The 13,522-nt window shown below is 37.7% G+C and overlaps 3 protein-coding genes across 3 annotated transcripts; 2 read left to right on the top strand and 1 right to left on the bottom strand.

Moving 5' to 3' along the window:
- Positions 1–379: 379 nt before the first annotated feature.
- LOC141678011 (uncharacterized) lies at positions 380–3,713 on the bottom strand. Its single transcript, XM_074484193.1, has 2 exons — positions 1,702–3,713; positions 380–806 (listed from the first exon to the last, which is right to left on the bottom strand). Exon 1 carries the CDS (start codon positions 3,529–3,531, stop codon positions 1,729–1,731), a length of 1,803 nt encoding a protein of 600 aa, XP_074340294.1. The 5' UTR covers positions 3,532–3,713; the 3' UTR covers positions 380–806; positions 1,702–1,728.
- A 1,465-nt stretch (positions 3,714–5,178) lies between these two features.
- LOC141676960 (uncharacterized) lies at positions 5,179–9,074 on the top strand. The gene is made up of 2 exons (XM_074482678.1): positions 5,179–7,831; positions 8,464–9,074. The coding sequence occupies exon 1, from the start codon at positions 5,294–5,296 to the stop codon at positions 7,808–7,810; it is 2,517 nt and encodes an 838-aa protein (XP_074338779.1). The 5' UTR covers positions 5,179–5,293; the 3' UTR covers positions 7,811–7,831; positions 8,464–9,074.
- Positions 9,075–10,649: 1,575 nt separating this feature from the next.
- Positions 10,650–13,303, top strand: LOC141679264 (uncharacterized). Its single transcript, XM_074485768.1, has 2 exons — positions 10,650–11,970; positions 12,105–13,303. Exons 1-2 carry the CDS (start codon positions 10,650–10,652, stop codon positions 13,301–13,303), a joined length of 2,520 nt encoding a protein of 839 aa, XP_074341869.1.
- Positions 13,304–13,522: the final 219 nt, after the last annotated feature.

The raw sequence follows: 13,522 nt of genomic DNA, 5'->3' as shown, positions 1-13,522 counted from the left end.
TGTACTTATTATATCTTCTTTCATTATTTATGCAACGAAGTATATAAATAATATTATTAATCACAAATATGTAAATATATATGTGTTTAAAGTATTATTTATATTTATAATAAATGTGAATTTATAAATATATAAAAAAATATATTAGAATAATCAAATTATAACCGGGCTTTTTCGGGCTTTTAATCGGGCGGGCCGAAGCCCGGGCTTTTAACCGGGCCGGGCCAGACTTTGCCTAAAAATATAAGGCCCGTCGAGGCCCGAAGCCCGGGTCGGGACGGGGACGGGCTTTGACCGGACCGGGCTTGACCGGATCTGGCCGGGCCAGATTTTCGGGCCCGGGCTTTTTGTGCATCTCTAGTTTAAGTACAAGCATATATGTGATAATAATACTTATATTTACGTAAATGACGATTCCAAAAGCAATACAAGTGATGATTTCAAAATACCCGAAACATGTTCTTGTTAGAACGAGATATACCGAATATAATTGGTTTGGTTGGTGACAATTTGAAAAAGGAAAACAAAAAGTACCAGAACTGGTTTAAACATTGTATCCAACCAGGCCACCACCACATGAGTCTGAATCTCAACAGCGATGTCCCTGTCCCGTTTTATTCTGACAGTAGGTTGCTACCAGATGGATAAGTATAACCAGATGAATGACCACCAGTGACTACTGATTTTATTTCAACCATGAAACTGCCACTACCAGCAACTTTCATGAACATGCTTATCATTAAGAGCTCGTTTGTTTTAGACATATGTAGCGACTAGCGAGGCCTGGGGGCTGGAAGGAGCTTTTTCTGCGTATAAAAATCACGAAAGCTTTATTAAGAGTCACCTTTCAGTTGACAAGAAGGCCCTTCCAGCCCCCAGAAGTAAGGTCAAGGTAACAGAACAATAGTTTCCAACAGTAATTGTTAATGCCCCCACATGAAGTTCTAATAGGACAAGCACAGAATTTTGCCAGGTTAATGCAGTTGCCAAGTTAGGAAGATGAAAATACAGGCAGCCGAATCATGCCAGATAAAAAATTAATGAGAACTAAGACAAGAAAAAAAAAATTAATTCCTGGCTAAAGGATTGAGGTAGTTGCTCACTCGCTGAAACAACATAAATGCAAAGCTAAATCCATATTTAATACTTCCATAATAAAATGAATTCTTGGTTGAGCATTGGCACTTAACATCTTTGAATTGACCACTAGTGACCACTCCAGTGCCCTGAGGGCTTCACCTTTCTATTCCTGTAGAAACACCAACTCAATAAAGCTTTCTCAAATATTTCCGGTTCTGGACTTATCTTTTTCTTGTAAAACATATATCTTTATCTAATCTTTTATAATCTAGCTTGGTATAACGCAGCTACATACTTTCTTTGTGCCATAACGTTCTATCAAGACAGCAAACTTCAAAGAGAATAAATAAATATAAAACTAAGGACTGACATGAAAAAATAAGAACTACCTGAACAGAAAATATTGAGACAATACTTATACAAGGCTTGACACACGACGATACACCAGCTTCATGGTGTCAAAACACAAATTTTACCCATTTCTAAGCAAGCAAAGATAATAACTAAGGCCATAAGATACTCTAATTTGGTCGAGTTGAAGCAAGAATGATGTATTATATAAGTAGTCACCAAAAACTGAAATGCAAACATTGATGATTCTAAACCAAACACCAAAAATACCTATGAAATAAGTTGAAGGCAATTGCACTAGTTTTCAGCTTCTTGTATCTGATTATCACCGTTGCTTCCGATTAAGTAATGAAGAAGCACACCTGCTGCAACACTGACATTCAAGCTCTCTACGGCAAGAAAAGATCGAAACTCTTCAGCAGAGCGTTTCTGATTGGATTCTGAAGTCTCATCATCATCTTCAACTCCTACACTTACATCCACGGGAATGTTTCCAGGAATCTTGATCAACTGAGTGCATGATCTTTCTACCAATGGCCTCAAACCGGTGCCTTCACTGCCTAATACAAGAATTGTGGGTAAACCAGAAGCAACTTCATCAATAGGAACAGCTTTTGGGGCAACTGAACCTCCAAGAACCCTCCAGCCATTTTCAGCAGAGGAAACCAAGAACTGCATCATGTTTTTACAACATCTAAGTTCCATCAACTCAAGTGAGCCAGCACTTGCTTTGCTTACAACACCGCTTAGAGGAGCAGAATTCTTTGCACACAAAACCACCCCTGCAGCACCAAAAAAGTACGATGACCTGATAATTGCACCTAAATTTTGGGGATCCGTCACTTCATCTAAAGCTAACCAAAGAAGACCGTTTCCTTCATCAACTGGCACAGGATCCAATTCTTTTATACTCACCATCTCCAACGGAGAAGCATCAAGCACCAAGCCCTGATGAGGGCGATTATCAGATATCATATTAAGATCATGTTTCGATATCTCTTTTTTGCTTAACCCAAGTTTCTCAGCTATCTTCAAAACTTTCTCAAAACCTTTCTTATCCTTCTTTTTCTTGTTATTAGTACTCAAATCCAGTCCCTCCTGAGTATATAGCGTGTAGAACTCTCTCCTTCCAGCCGACAAAGCAGCCAAAACAGGACCAACCCCATATACCCCTTCCCCCGTCATTTTCGGCAATGTAGATTCAGTACCCTCTTTCCAAGTCTTCTTTCCCCACATTTCCTGCTGATCCCACCTCCTAAACTCTGTTCTCTCCGACCTTGGTTTTACATCAACAATCCTCCCAAACCTATTCTTAATATTATCCCATCTCGGATCTTTACCCTCCTCAACCTCTCCATCTCCCTCTTCTTCACCACCACCCTTCTTCCTAAACTCCCCACGTCTCTCATACCCCCTACCTTCCCGATTCTCACCACCTCCCGCACCACCAACCCTCTTCCTAAAATCCCCACGTCGAGAATCAACCCCCCTAACATCCCCATTCTCCACAACCGCAGCACTACTTTCTCGATTCTCAACAACTCCAGCACCACCAACCCTCTTCCTAAAATCCCCACGTTGACTTTCACCCACTCTAACATCCCCATTCTCCACAACCACATTACCACCCTTTAAAAAACTTTCCGCAGATTCCTCCCAAGATGACCTCGCCTTCGGACCCGCCACCGGCCTTTCCGATTTCTTCCCATTATTAAACCTACCTTTAGCTAACCAAGGAAGTACCTTCCCATCACCACCCCCATTCCCACCACCACCAACTTTCCTAGAATACGAACTCGAAAACCCCCTAACCCCACCACCTAAACTACCACCAAAACCCGAAAAAGCTCCAACCTTTACTACCCTCCCCTCCTTATAACACAACCCAACTGGCCTAATTGACCTAACCAAATGCACATTTTCTTGAAAAAGATTCAAGATTGCATCTTTACACTTAATTCTAAAAGGGTATTTCATTTTTGACAGATTTGATTGATACCCATCAAAAAAAGATTGAATCTTTAAAGTGGGTATTGCATTATAACACTTAGATGATGGTAAAGCTTGGACCTTTGGTATATTACAGTACATGGTAAGCATAAAAATAAATGTATAATATAGATACAAAAGATAAGAATACTTACAAGTGAAGAGATTATGAGGTTTTAGTGTTGATTTGTGCTTGTAAAATGAAGAGCTTCAAGGGTTTTAGAATGGGGAAGAGAGTAACAATCAAGAACCCTCACAAGATAGGGGATAACTTGGGGAAACTTTAACATCACTAAACGACATCGCTCAAGTAATTAATTTTATTTTTTTAATTTTTTTGAGCAAGAATGATGACTGATAAAACACTTATTTTATTTCTAAACACATAAAAAAAAGAAGAAAAAAAATACAGAAACACTATTCTATGGACCTAAAAAATATATTTAATATTGCATATATATTTTTTTAATTTTAATTTATGCTGATTCAGCTATTATGTTTTCTTATTTATTTTATTTGAGTAATTAAAAAAATAAAGGTTTAGTATTTTGGTTTTATTTGTTGTGGGGATGTTCAAAAAACCAGAAGTCCGAAATCCGATCAGATCCAGAAAAAAGTCTGAAAAACTCGATTCGGAAAAAAATCCGGTCCAGTTCCGCCCGACCCGTGCGGGCCTCCTTTTTTCCCAAAATCCGGCCCGGCCCGGTTTAGTATTTTAGACAAGGTACCGTACTTTCAGTTTAAAAGCTATGGTACTCTTGTAAATTCAAAGAATGTAGTAGCTTATTTAAGTATGGTTTTGTGTTTATGCTTTCTAAAGTGAAATGCTTGCTATTGTTTTACCTCTGAGTTTCTTTTCTTGGTCATAAGCTAAGCATAGGATGGTCTGTGCATTGGTTTTTCCAGGAAATTAAAAATGTCCCTAGTCTTTAGGTCTCTCAACCTACTTCTGAACATGTTTCTGCCTACAAGCCAGGCATAGTTATGTGCAGTGAGTGATGTTCTGAGCTTTTGCAATACGCGTATCAGAAAACACCTCAAAAATCTCGGTCCTCTGGGACATACTTGCCGTTATTTACCCTGGCATCTTATATGAATGTAATTTAGTCGACGAACAATTTTTTTGTATTATCGGCTCATTACCTCTTTAAGGTGATGCATTGTAGTTGGTTTTATTATATTGTGTTGTCTGGCTCCTAACATCTTTAGGATGATGCATCACAGTAGGTTATATTTATATGCAAAATACCAAAAATTGAAGTGAAACCAATGAACTAAGGTCATATTGCAGTCTGCAATTAGGAAAAATTAAAATGTGATATAAACCATATGAAGAACAATGAAACAACACAAATGAAGAGGCCTTGATCAAGTGGTGTCTTGTTTCTTAGTGTTAAGTAACCAGTCGTCCTAAAACCTTAAGGTGGCAGAGGAAGGCCCGAACAGGATCTTATACTCTTTTTTTTTTTGCTAAGTGGATCTTATACTCGTTAACACTTAGAACTCAACTAATCAACTGCTTTGGCCTGTTTCTACGAAAATACTGAAAGGGCCCTGCATAATTTACAAAGTCAGAGATCATCAAATCCATGAAGCTAAACTATAAAGATAAATGAGGACTCAACCATAAACTTAACTCCCTCAACCATAAACTTAACTCTTGTCTCTCGTAGAGCTAGACGTGGACTCAGACCTGAGAACTAAAATTATGAGATGTTTCTGTGATATGAACTTGGAAACAGTCAAACAGGCTTAATGTACATCATGAACATCCTTGTTACTTTTTACAGAAGACAATGATTACCTAAATCACTCGAAATTTGTCATTCAGAAACATCATCAGCTAGGAAATACACAGAAATCCCTCATCAGCATGTCCATAACAACTCTAAATTCTCTCAAAATCCTCACCCTATTCTTTTTAACTACCCTAACTTTCCATGGAAACTCTCAGCAGATTAACAACCATGAAAAAAACATCCTTCTACAACTCAAACAATTCTGGTTGAATCCACCTTTGATTAACCAATGGTCTTCTGCTAAATTAAGTGACCATTGTACCTGGCCGGAGATCACCTGCACAGAAAATTCTGTCGTTGGACTTAACATTTCCAGCAAGGATGTGACAGGGAAAATCCCGCCTTTTATCTGTGACCTAAAGAACCTCAGCCATCTTGATTTCTCAAACAATTATATCCCTGGATCATTCCCGACAGGCCTTTACAACTGTTCTAATCTTCGGTTTCTAGACCTCTCTCAGAATTTCTTTGTAGGAGTAATCCCCGGAGACATTGACAAGTTGTCTCATCTTGTTTTCCTCAATCTTGAGGCTAACAACTTCACCGGAGATGTTCCTGCTGCTATTGGACAGCTTTCGGAACTTGCCACTCTTAAGCTTTCTGCTAACTTGTTCAATGGCTCCTTCACACCAGAGATTGGGAACTTGTCAAATCTTGAAGTTCTTGAAATGTCATATGGTAGTCATCCTCCTTGGACACTGCCAAAAAAATTGTTCACTAAGCTGACAAAGCTGTGGTTTCTTTTCATGGCTGGATCAAATTTAATTGGACAAATTCCTGAAAGTATTGGCAATTCGACTGCTCTCGAGTGGTTGGATTTCAGCAGCAACATGTTGAGAGGAACAATCCCAGATAGTGTGTTTTTGCTGAAGGATTTAACTCATTTGTATCTTTACAATAACCAACTTTCTGGGTCAATTTCGCGGTCAATTGAATCTCTGAATATGGAAGAACTGGATTTATCAAGCAACAATTTGACTGGAACAATCCCAGATAATATTGCAAAACTTGCAAAATTATCAGTTTTATTATTGCATTTTAATAATTTATCAGGTGAGATTCCAGTAAGCATAGCAAGATTACCTTTCTTGACACATATAAGACTTTTCCGCAATAGTCTATCAGGAGAATTGCCAAAAGATTTTGGTAGATTTTCGATGCTTGAGTACTTTTTAGTTGCTTCAAACAAGTTTGTAGGAAAGTTACCTAATAATTTGTGCTACAACGGGGTTTTAATAGAACTGGTTGTTTCTGGGAATAATCTAACTGGTGAAATGCCAAAATCACTTGGGGATTGTTCTAGTTTGAAGGTTTTTTGGGTTTCAAGTAACCAATTTTCTGGTAAATTTCCAGATGTTCTATGGACTTCATCAAATATAAAAAAACTTATGGCAAGCAACAATCAGTTCAATGGTTCAATTCCCACGACAGTTTGCAACGCGACATCCCTTCAAATTCTTGATTTGTCAAGTAACAGTTTTAGTGGTACACTTCCGCATTGTTTGGGAGATCTTAGCATTACCCTCGCCATTATTGATGTTCAGAAGAATCAGTTTCGAGGGAGAATACCAGGAACCTTCCAGAAGAACTGTCAACTGATGACTTTTAACATGAATAGCAATCACTTTGAAGGATCAATGCCCTCCCTGGCCAACTGTCAGCAGTTGAGAATTCTTGATCTTGGAAACAACAAGATAAGTGACACGTTTCCACCATGGTTACAAAGTCTTCCACATCTTCAAATCCTTGTCTTGCGATCAAATAGACTTTATGGTAAGTTAAGTGTTAGCAAGATGGAACATTCATTCCCTAAGTTGCGAATCATGGATCTTTCTCACAACCAATTCAGCGGCCACCTGCCAAATGATTTTTTCGACAACTTTAAAGTTATAGAGAATTTTGATATTAGTGTGGTCAAAAATCTAGCAGAGCCAGGTTCTTATTATGAAGATTCGGTTTTGTTAACTGTGAAAGGACGCGAAATTGAAGTGAAGAGAATTCTCAATATTTACACAAGTATAGATTTATCAAGCAACAAGTTTGATGGAGAAGTTGCAGAGGTTATTGGAGAACTTAAATCACTCCGGCTGTTCAACGTATCCCACAACAGCCTCACGGGCAATATCCCTCCCTTGTTAGGAAACATGAGTCTTCTTGAATCTTTAGATTTCTCTTCAAACCAATTGACGGGGATTATTCCTCTGCAATTGACTAGTCTGACATTTCTTTCAACCTTGAACCTCTCGGACAACCATCTTTTTGGAGCAATTCCACAAGGAAGGCAATTTAACACTTTCAGTAATGAGTCATTCATAAATAACATGGGCTTATGTGGAGTTCCTCTGACGAAGAAATGTAAAAATGATGAGTCGCCAACACGACTAGTTGATGGTAATGATGATGCAGAAGACAAAGACGATGATGATTGGTTTGAACGAAAAATGATGCTGATGGGTTATGGATGTGGATTGGCATGCGGATTGTCTGTGGGTTACATTGTTTTCACAACTTCAAAGCCTAAACTGTTTGTGATATTCATCGAAGAAGCTCAGCAGAAGTTGATTAGACGATACAAGAAAAACAAGATCTGATCTTTTTTTAGCTGTTTCAAGGTCTGTGTTGGCTAGTGGCCTATTGCTTTCGTTGATTTAAGGTGCTTTTTATGTCAAATAAGTTATAGAGTAATTATCAGCAGAATGATGAATGTTGCTACTATAATAATTTGTGTGTAAAGATAATGTAACTTAACAGATGATACTTTTGGTAATGATATGTCTACTTTTCTAGAAATGGTGATAGATTTTCTCATGTCACCACATAAATTGAACTGCACGAACCTCCTCCTAAATTTGAGCTCTACCAGTATGCAGGCTTCCAGGTAACATAAACATGTCAATTCGAGCTATAACTATACTCGGTCCTTCAGAAACAGCCTCTCTGAAAGTAGAGGCTCTCACTAAGAATAAACTTGGTGTATGTGGTATGTTTTTGCTAGGCAAGCTTTCACGTAAATCTGACATCGGAATGTGTTTGTGCGGAAACAAAGATAAATTTAATCTAGGTTCTGTGAGTTGGTTTTAGATAGTGATATGATCAGTATTGTTTCACATTTGAGTTTATTTGTCATGAGCTAGAGGTATACATTGATCTGTATTTGAGATATAATGTTACAGATGGTTGATGCCTTTTCAATGATGAACATATCTATGCAATTGATCTCAAATTGTTTTCTTTTGTTACACAGATTGATTCTGTTCCAATGAGCTATCGCACTCTTTCATCAGGAAGCTCTAAAGGGTTTCCACAAAGCTAAAAAGTTGGATTCTTACCGTACTCCTAAAAGCAACCTTCATTCAAGCGTCTGACTCCTCCTGGATATACTCGCGATACACATTTCAGGAGAGATTAGGAGACAAACAATTATTTTGTATTGTTTGGCTTATTACTTCTATAAGATGGTGCATTATAGTTGGTTTGATTTAAGCTTATCTTGCAAGTCTGCATTCTGAAACTGATTAGGATGTGATCAAAACCAAAATGAAGCTGATGAAGCAACACAAATGACATGGCCTAATCAAGTTATGTGTCTCGTCATAGCTACAAATAACTGCAAGTCTGCATTCTGAAACTGCTTGCTTAAAAGTTAAAATGACCATCTTCTTATATCATTGCACGATGACACCTGATAGGGATGCAAAAAAACACGATTCTCTGTTTATTAAAATCAAACCCTCCAAAATGAGAAGCCTGTTTTTCACATGGACTTAAAATTGAACACTACAAATTGTGTAATGATTGTTCTAGTTTAGTTGCTTTCGGATTTCAGAAATTCTTTGTATATGGAGGCCTATTAGGGAGAACATAAGATGGAAGGAACTTCCAGTGTGTAGTAAGTAAATAAGATGGAACACAATATATTGCAAATAAAATTCTTTCTAAGCAAAAGACTCTTTTTTTTATCCCCTTGAAGCAAATTTGAGTGCGCTAGGATGTTATGCATCTGTACTCCATATGTCAGATCTGATTTCTTCACGAGTAGTAGCAGTAGCAGGGCAGATGTTTCTACCCGAGTTTTGAGCATCTAGAGACTGCCGCTAACAAAACTTTGTTCAGAAAAACTGCAAAGTGAATTCTTACAGACAGAATGTACTAATGCATTGGTTTTCATTTAAACCTAAGAATGTTAGTAGAAATTTTTTACAACATACCCCTGACCGTAGAATATTAGTTCTCTCCTCCAGATCTGCATCAAGAAAGTTAATCATAGTTTAAAAGAAGTCGACAAAGCTATTAACTGAAGACAATGAAAGATGAGAAATCGAACTTTAGATTTATGCGAGTAAAGCTATTAACTGAAGACTTTTAAGGTTAAGATCAACGGAATATAGAACACTCAAACATATAACATGAACAATACCAGTTGTGTCAGGTAAAACCGGTGGGGCGAAACATGTGGCATCAGGCATCTCTTGTTTTCCATTTGAAATGATATCTGAGAACCAAAAATAAAACCAGAATGAAACAGTGCGTCCCATTGATTAAATACAATTATAAATGATCACCTCTGACAGAAACTAATCAAACTGCTGTAAATATAAAACTTGACCAATATCGAAAGATACACATTTGAGATTGAGACTACAAATGGAGGAGGTGGGGAATGAGGGATTAACATTAACTTAATACAATAGTCTGACAATCAAATTAAGCTGTAGAAAATTAGTGTTTACCTTTCAATTCAACCGACATACCACATAAGTAGTTTTTTACTTGTTTCACCTCTGTCAGATCGCGAAATAACAACTGCCAAGACTGTAAAACAAATTCAATGTTTTAGCACATACGGCTGTTTGAAACATGACTGACATGTCGGCCTTGCATTGCAGGCCTGATTTCAAACCTGCCAAATTATTTTCTTTCAATGTATTTTTCCTATGCAACTCTCTGTCTTGATAAACCTATCTTCTTTTGTGTGCTTTTGCCTTTCTCAGCACCATTGACGTTAAGATTTTTGACGTTTGCACATTCAATTTAGATTAAATTTTCACACTACATATAATATTATTTTGCCCTTCAGTTAGTCTGCAAATTGAATTTAAAGTTGGTCAAATTTTAGTTAGGCTTGAAAATATTAACCTCTACATTTCTGGGAAATCTTTGCATGTCTTCTGAGTAGATGATAACTTTCTTGAGTGATTGCGATAGTATATTTTAATACAATTGATCAACTTGAAAGTTACTCATCACCGAAAAGAGGTAATCAAATTTAATACAATAAAACTTTAATATAGTCCTAAAGTATAGGAGGCATTTGCAAATTGCAACACAAAATTCAAACATTGTAGTATTGATTATGATTATAAATAATGCCTGCAATTCAAGAGGAAACTCACCATGCCATCACTCTCTCCCCCTCTCCACCAGATAAAAATGCATTTCATGTTTCTCCTCGTTTTCCATCTCCTGCTAATAATCTCGGTAGCTGGAAAAAAAATTCCGGAATACCAGGCACTCCTATCTGTAAAATCATCGGTAACATCAGACCCACGTTCTTTGCTCTCTACATGGAACCTCTCCAGTACCAACCAGAACCACTGCACTTGGTCTGGCATTACCTGTGACTCTCATCGCCACGTTATTTCTCTCGACATTTCGTCGTTTAATCTCACAGGCACTTTATCTCCTGACATCTCTCATCTCCAGTACATCCAAAATCTCAGCCTCGCTGATAATCAGTTATCAGGCTCACTCCCCGACTCAATCAACTCAGTCTCAACTCTCCGTTCACTTAATCTCTCTAAAAATACTTTTTACGGAAAGTTACCAAGTTTTCACAATATGAAATGCCTAGAAATACTTGATTTGTACAATAACAACTTTACCGGCCCTCTTCCCGTGGATATTTATAATCTTTCTAGTCTCCGATATCTTCATCTTGGTGGCAGCTTTTTCTCGGGTGAAATTCCAGTTGAGTATGGCCGTTTTGCAGCTCTTGAATTTCTCGCTGTCCCAGCAAACGATCTCACTGGTATGATTCCCCCGGAGCTAGGTAATATTTCATCACTGACGTATCTTTGTTTAAGTTATTATAATAACTATTCTGGAAATTTACCTACGGAGATTGGGAATTTAACAAGACTTGTTCACCTGGACGCAGCTAGTTGTGGACTGTCAGGTGAACTTCCTCGTGAGCTTGGGAAGCTTCAGAATTTAGACACATTGTTTTTATTTGATAATGAGTTTTCAGGTGCTATTAGGCCTGAATTAGGTAAATTAAAAAACTTGAAGTCTTTAGATCTGACACTAAATTTGCTTACCGGAGAAATTCCTGAAAGTTTTGCGAATTTGGAAAACTTGAGGCTGTTACAACTTTTTCGCAATCAACTTCACGGTTCCATTCCGGACTTCATTGCTGATTTACCGGAATTAGAAGTGTTGAAGCTCTGGAAAAATAATTTTAGTGGATATGTGCCTCAAGGATTAGGGAAAAACTCGAAGCTTCGGCTTGTGGAGGTATTTTCAAATAAGTTGACTGGACCACTCCCAACAGGGTTGTGTTCCGGAAATAAACTTGAAACTCTGATTATTTTTGACAATGCTTTGTTAGGACCGATTCCTGAGTCACTTAGTGAATGCACATCGTTGAGTCTGATTCAGATGGGGGGAAATCAATTTAGTGGCTCGATACCAAAGGGGCTGATGAGTTTGCCACAACTTGCGCAGCTGCAGCTTCAAGATAATTTTCTCTTTGGTAACTTTCTTTCTTGCGACCAACTATGTGCCTGTTAAGTTTATAAAGGTTATTTTGTCCAGTAATCATCTTACTCGACGTTCACCAGCTACTTTCAGTTAATATTATAACATTGCATTATTTACGTTTGACAGGAGAGATTCCTACAACAATTTGCGAAGCAAAATCCCTTCAGATTCTTGATTTGTCAAATAACAGTTTAAGTGGTGCAGTTCCACATTGTTTGGGAGATCTTAGCATTAATCTCATTGTCATGGATCTTCATAGGAATCAATTTCAAGGTACAATACCAGCAACCTTCACGAAGAGCTGCCAACTGACAACTTTTAACATGAATAGCAATCACTTCAAAGGATCGATTCCACTTAACTTGGCCAACTGTAAGCAGCTAAGAATTCTTGATCTTGGAAACAACGAAATAAGTGACACATTTCCATCGTGGGTAGATAGTCTTCCGCATCTTCAAATCCTCGTCTTGCGGTCAAATAGACTTTATGGTAAGTTAAGTAATAGCAATATGGAACGTCCATTTCCCAAGTTGCGAATAATGGATCTCTCACACAATCAGTTCAGTGGCTACCTTCCAAACAATTTTTTTGAAAACTATAAAGTTGTAGTGAATCCCAATGAACTTGATGAACTCGTGGATATCAAATTATTAGCAATAGGTTTTTATTACTATGAAGCTTCTGTTTTGCTATCTGTCAAAGGCCTGGAGGTTGAAGTGGAAAGAATTCTCTTTATTTACACAAGTATAGATTTATCGAGCAATATTTTTACAGGAGAAATTCCAGAGGTCATTGGAGAACTTATATCACTCCGGCTACTTAACTTATCCCATAACAGCCTTACAGGCCATATGCCATCCTTGCTGGGAAACATGAGTCTTCTTGAATCTTTAGATTTCTCTTCAAACCAATTGACGGGTATTATTCCATTGAAATTGACTAGTCTGACCTTTCTTTCGACCTTGAACCTCTCGGAAAACCATCTGTCTGGAGCAATTCCACAAGGAAGGCAATTTAACACTTTTACTAATGAGTCATTCATAGGTAACTTGGCATTATGTGGTGTTCCTTTGACGAAGAAATGTAAAGATGATGGGCCGCCAAGACAGAAAGTTGATAGTGAGGATGAGGACGAAGATGATGACTTTTGGATTGAATGGAAAATGATGGTAATGGGGTATGGATGTGGATTGGTATGCGGATTGTCCACGGGGTACATTGTTTTCACAACTCTAAAGCCGATAAAGTTTGTGATATTCATTGAAAGAGCGCAGCAGAAGTTGATCGGAAGATGCAAGAAGAACAAAATTCGACCTTTTTTCTAGCATCCGATGAATGATTGGTATTAGTACAAGCTTAAACAGGCAACTCTGAGGGATCCAAAGATACAGGTTTAATAAGAAACAGCTTTATTTATTCTTCAACTTAGTCTTATTTTTCCCCTGCTAAGAAGGGTTGTATGTTGAATAAATAAACAGTTGTATGGTTTGTTATCTGATTAAAAGCTTTCTTCAACTAAAAACAAAATGTTAAGAAAATATAAA

Source organism: Apium graveolens, chromosome 8 (genome assembly GCF_009905375.1).
Source record: "Apium graveolens cultivar Ventura chromosome 8, ASM990537v1, whole genome shotgun sequence".
In the NCBI taxonomy this organism is placed as follows: domain Eukaryota; kingdom Viridiplantae; phylum Streptophyta; class Magnoliopsida; order Apiales; family Apiaceae; genus Apium; species Apium graveolens.
This window is presented reverse-complemented; position numbering and strand designations above follow the sequence as displayed.

Bases quoted from the DNA above. Each gene is read 5' to 3' on its own strand.
- LOC141676960 (XM_074482678.1), top strand. From the start codon at position 5,294: ATGTCCATAACAACTCTAAATTCTCTCAAAATCCTCACCCTATTCTTT.
- LOC141678011 (XM_074484193.1), bottom strand. From the start codon at position 3,531: ATGCTTACCATGTACTGTAATATACCAAAGGTCCAAGCTTTACCATCA.
- LOC141679264 (XM_074485768.1), top strand. From the start codon at position 10,650: ATGCATTTCATGTTTCTCCTCGTTTTCCATCTCCTGCTAATAATCTCG. The intron at 11,971-12,104 runs GTAACTTTCTTT...TACGTTTGACAG, and splicing joins TCAAGATAATTTTCTCTTTG to GAGAGATTCCTACAACAATT.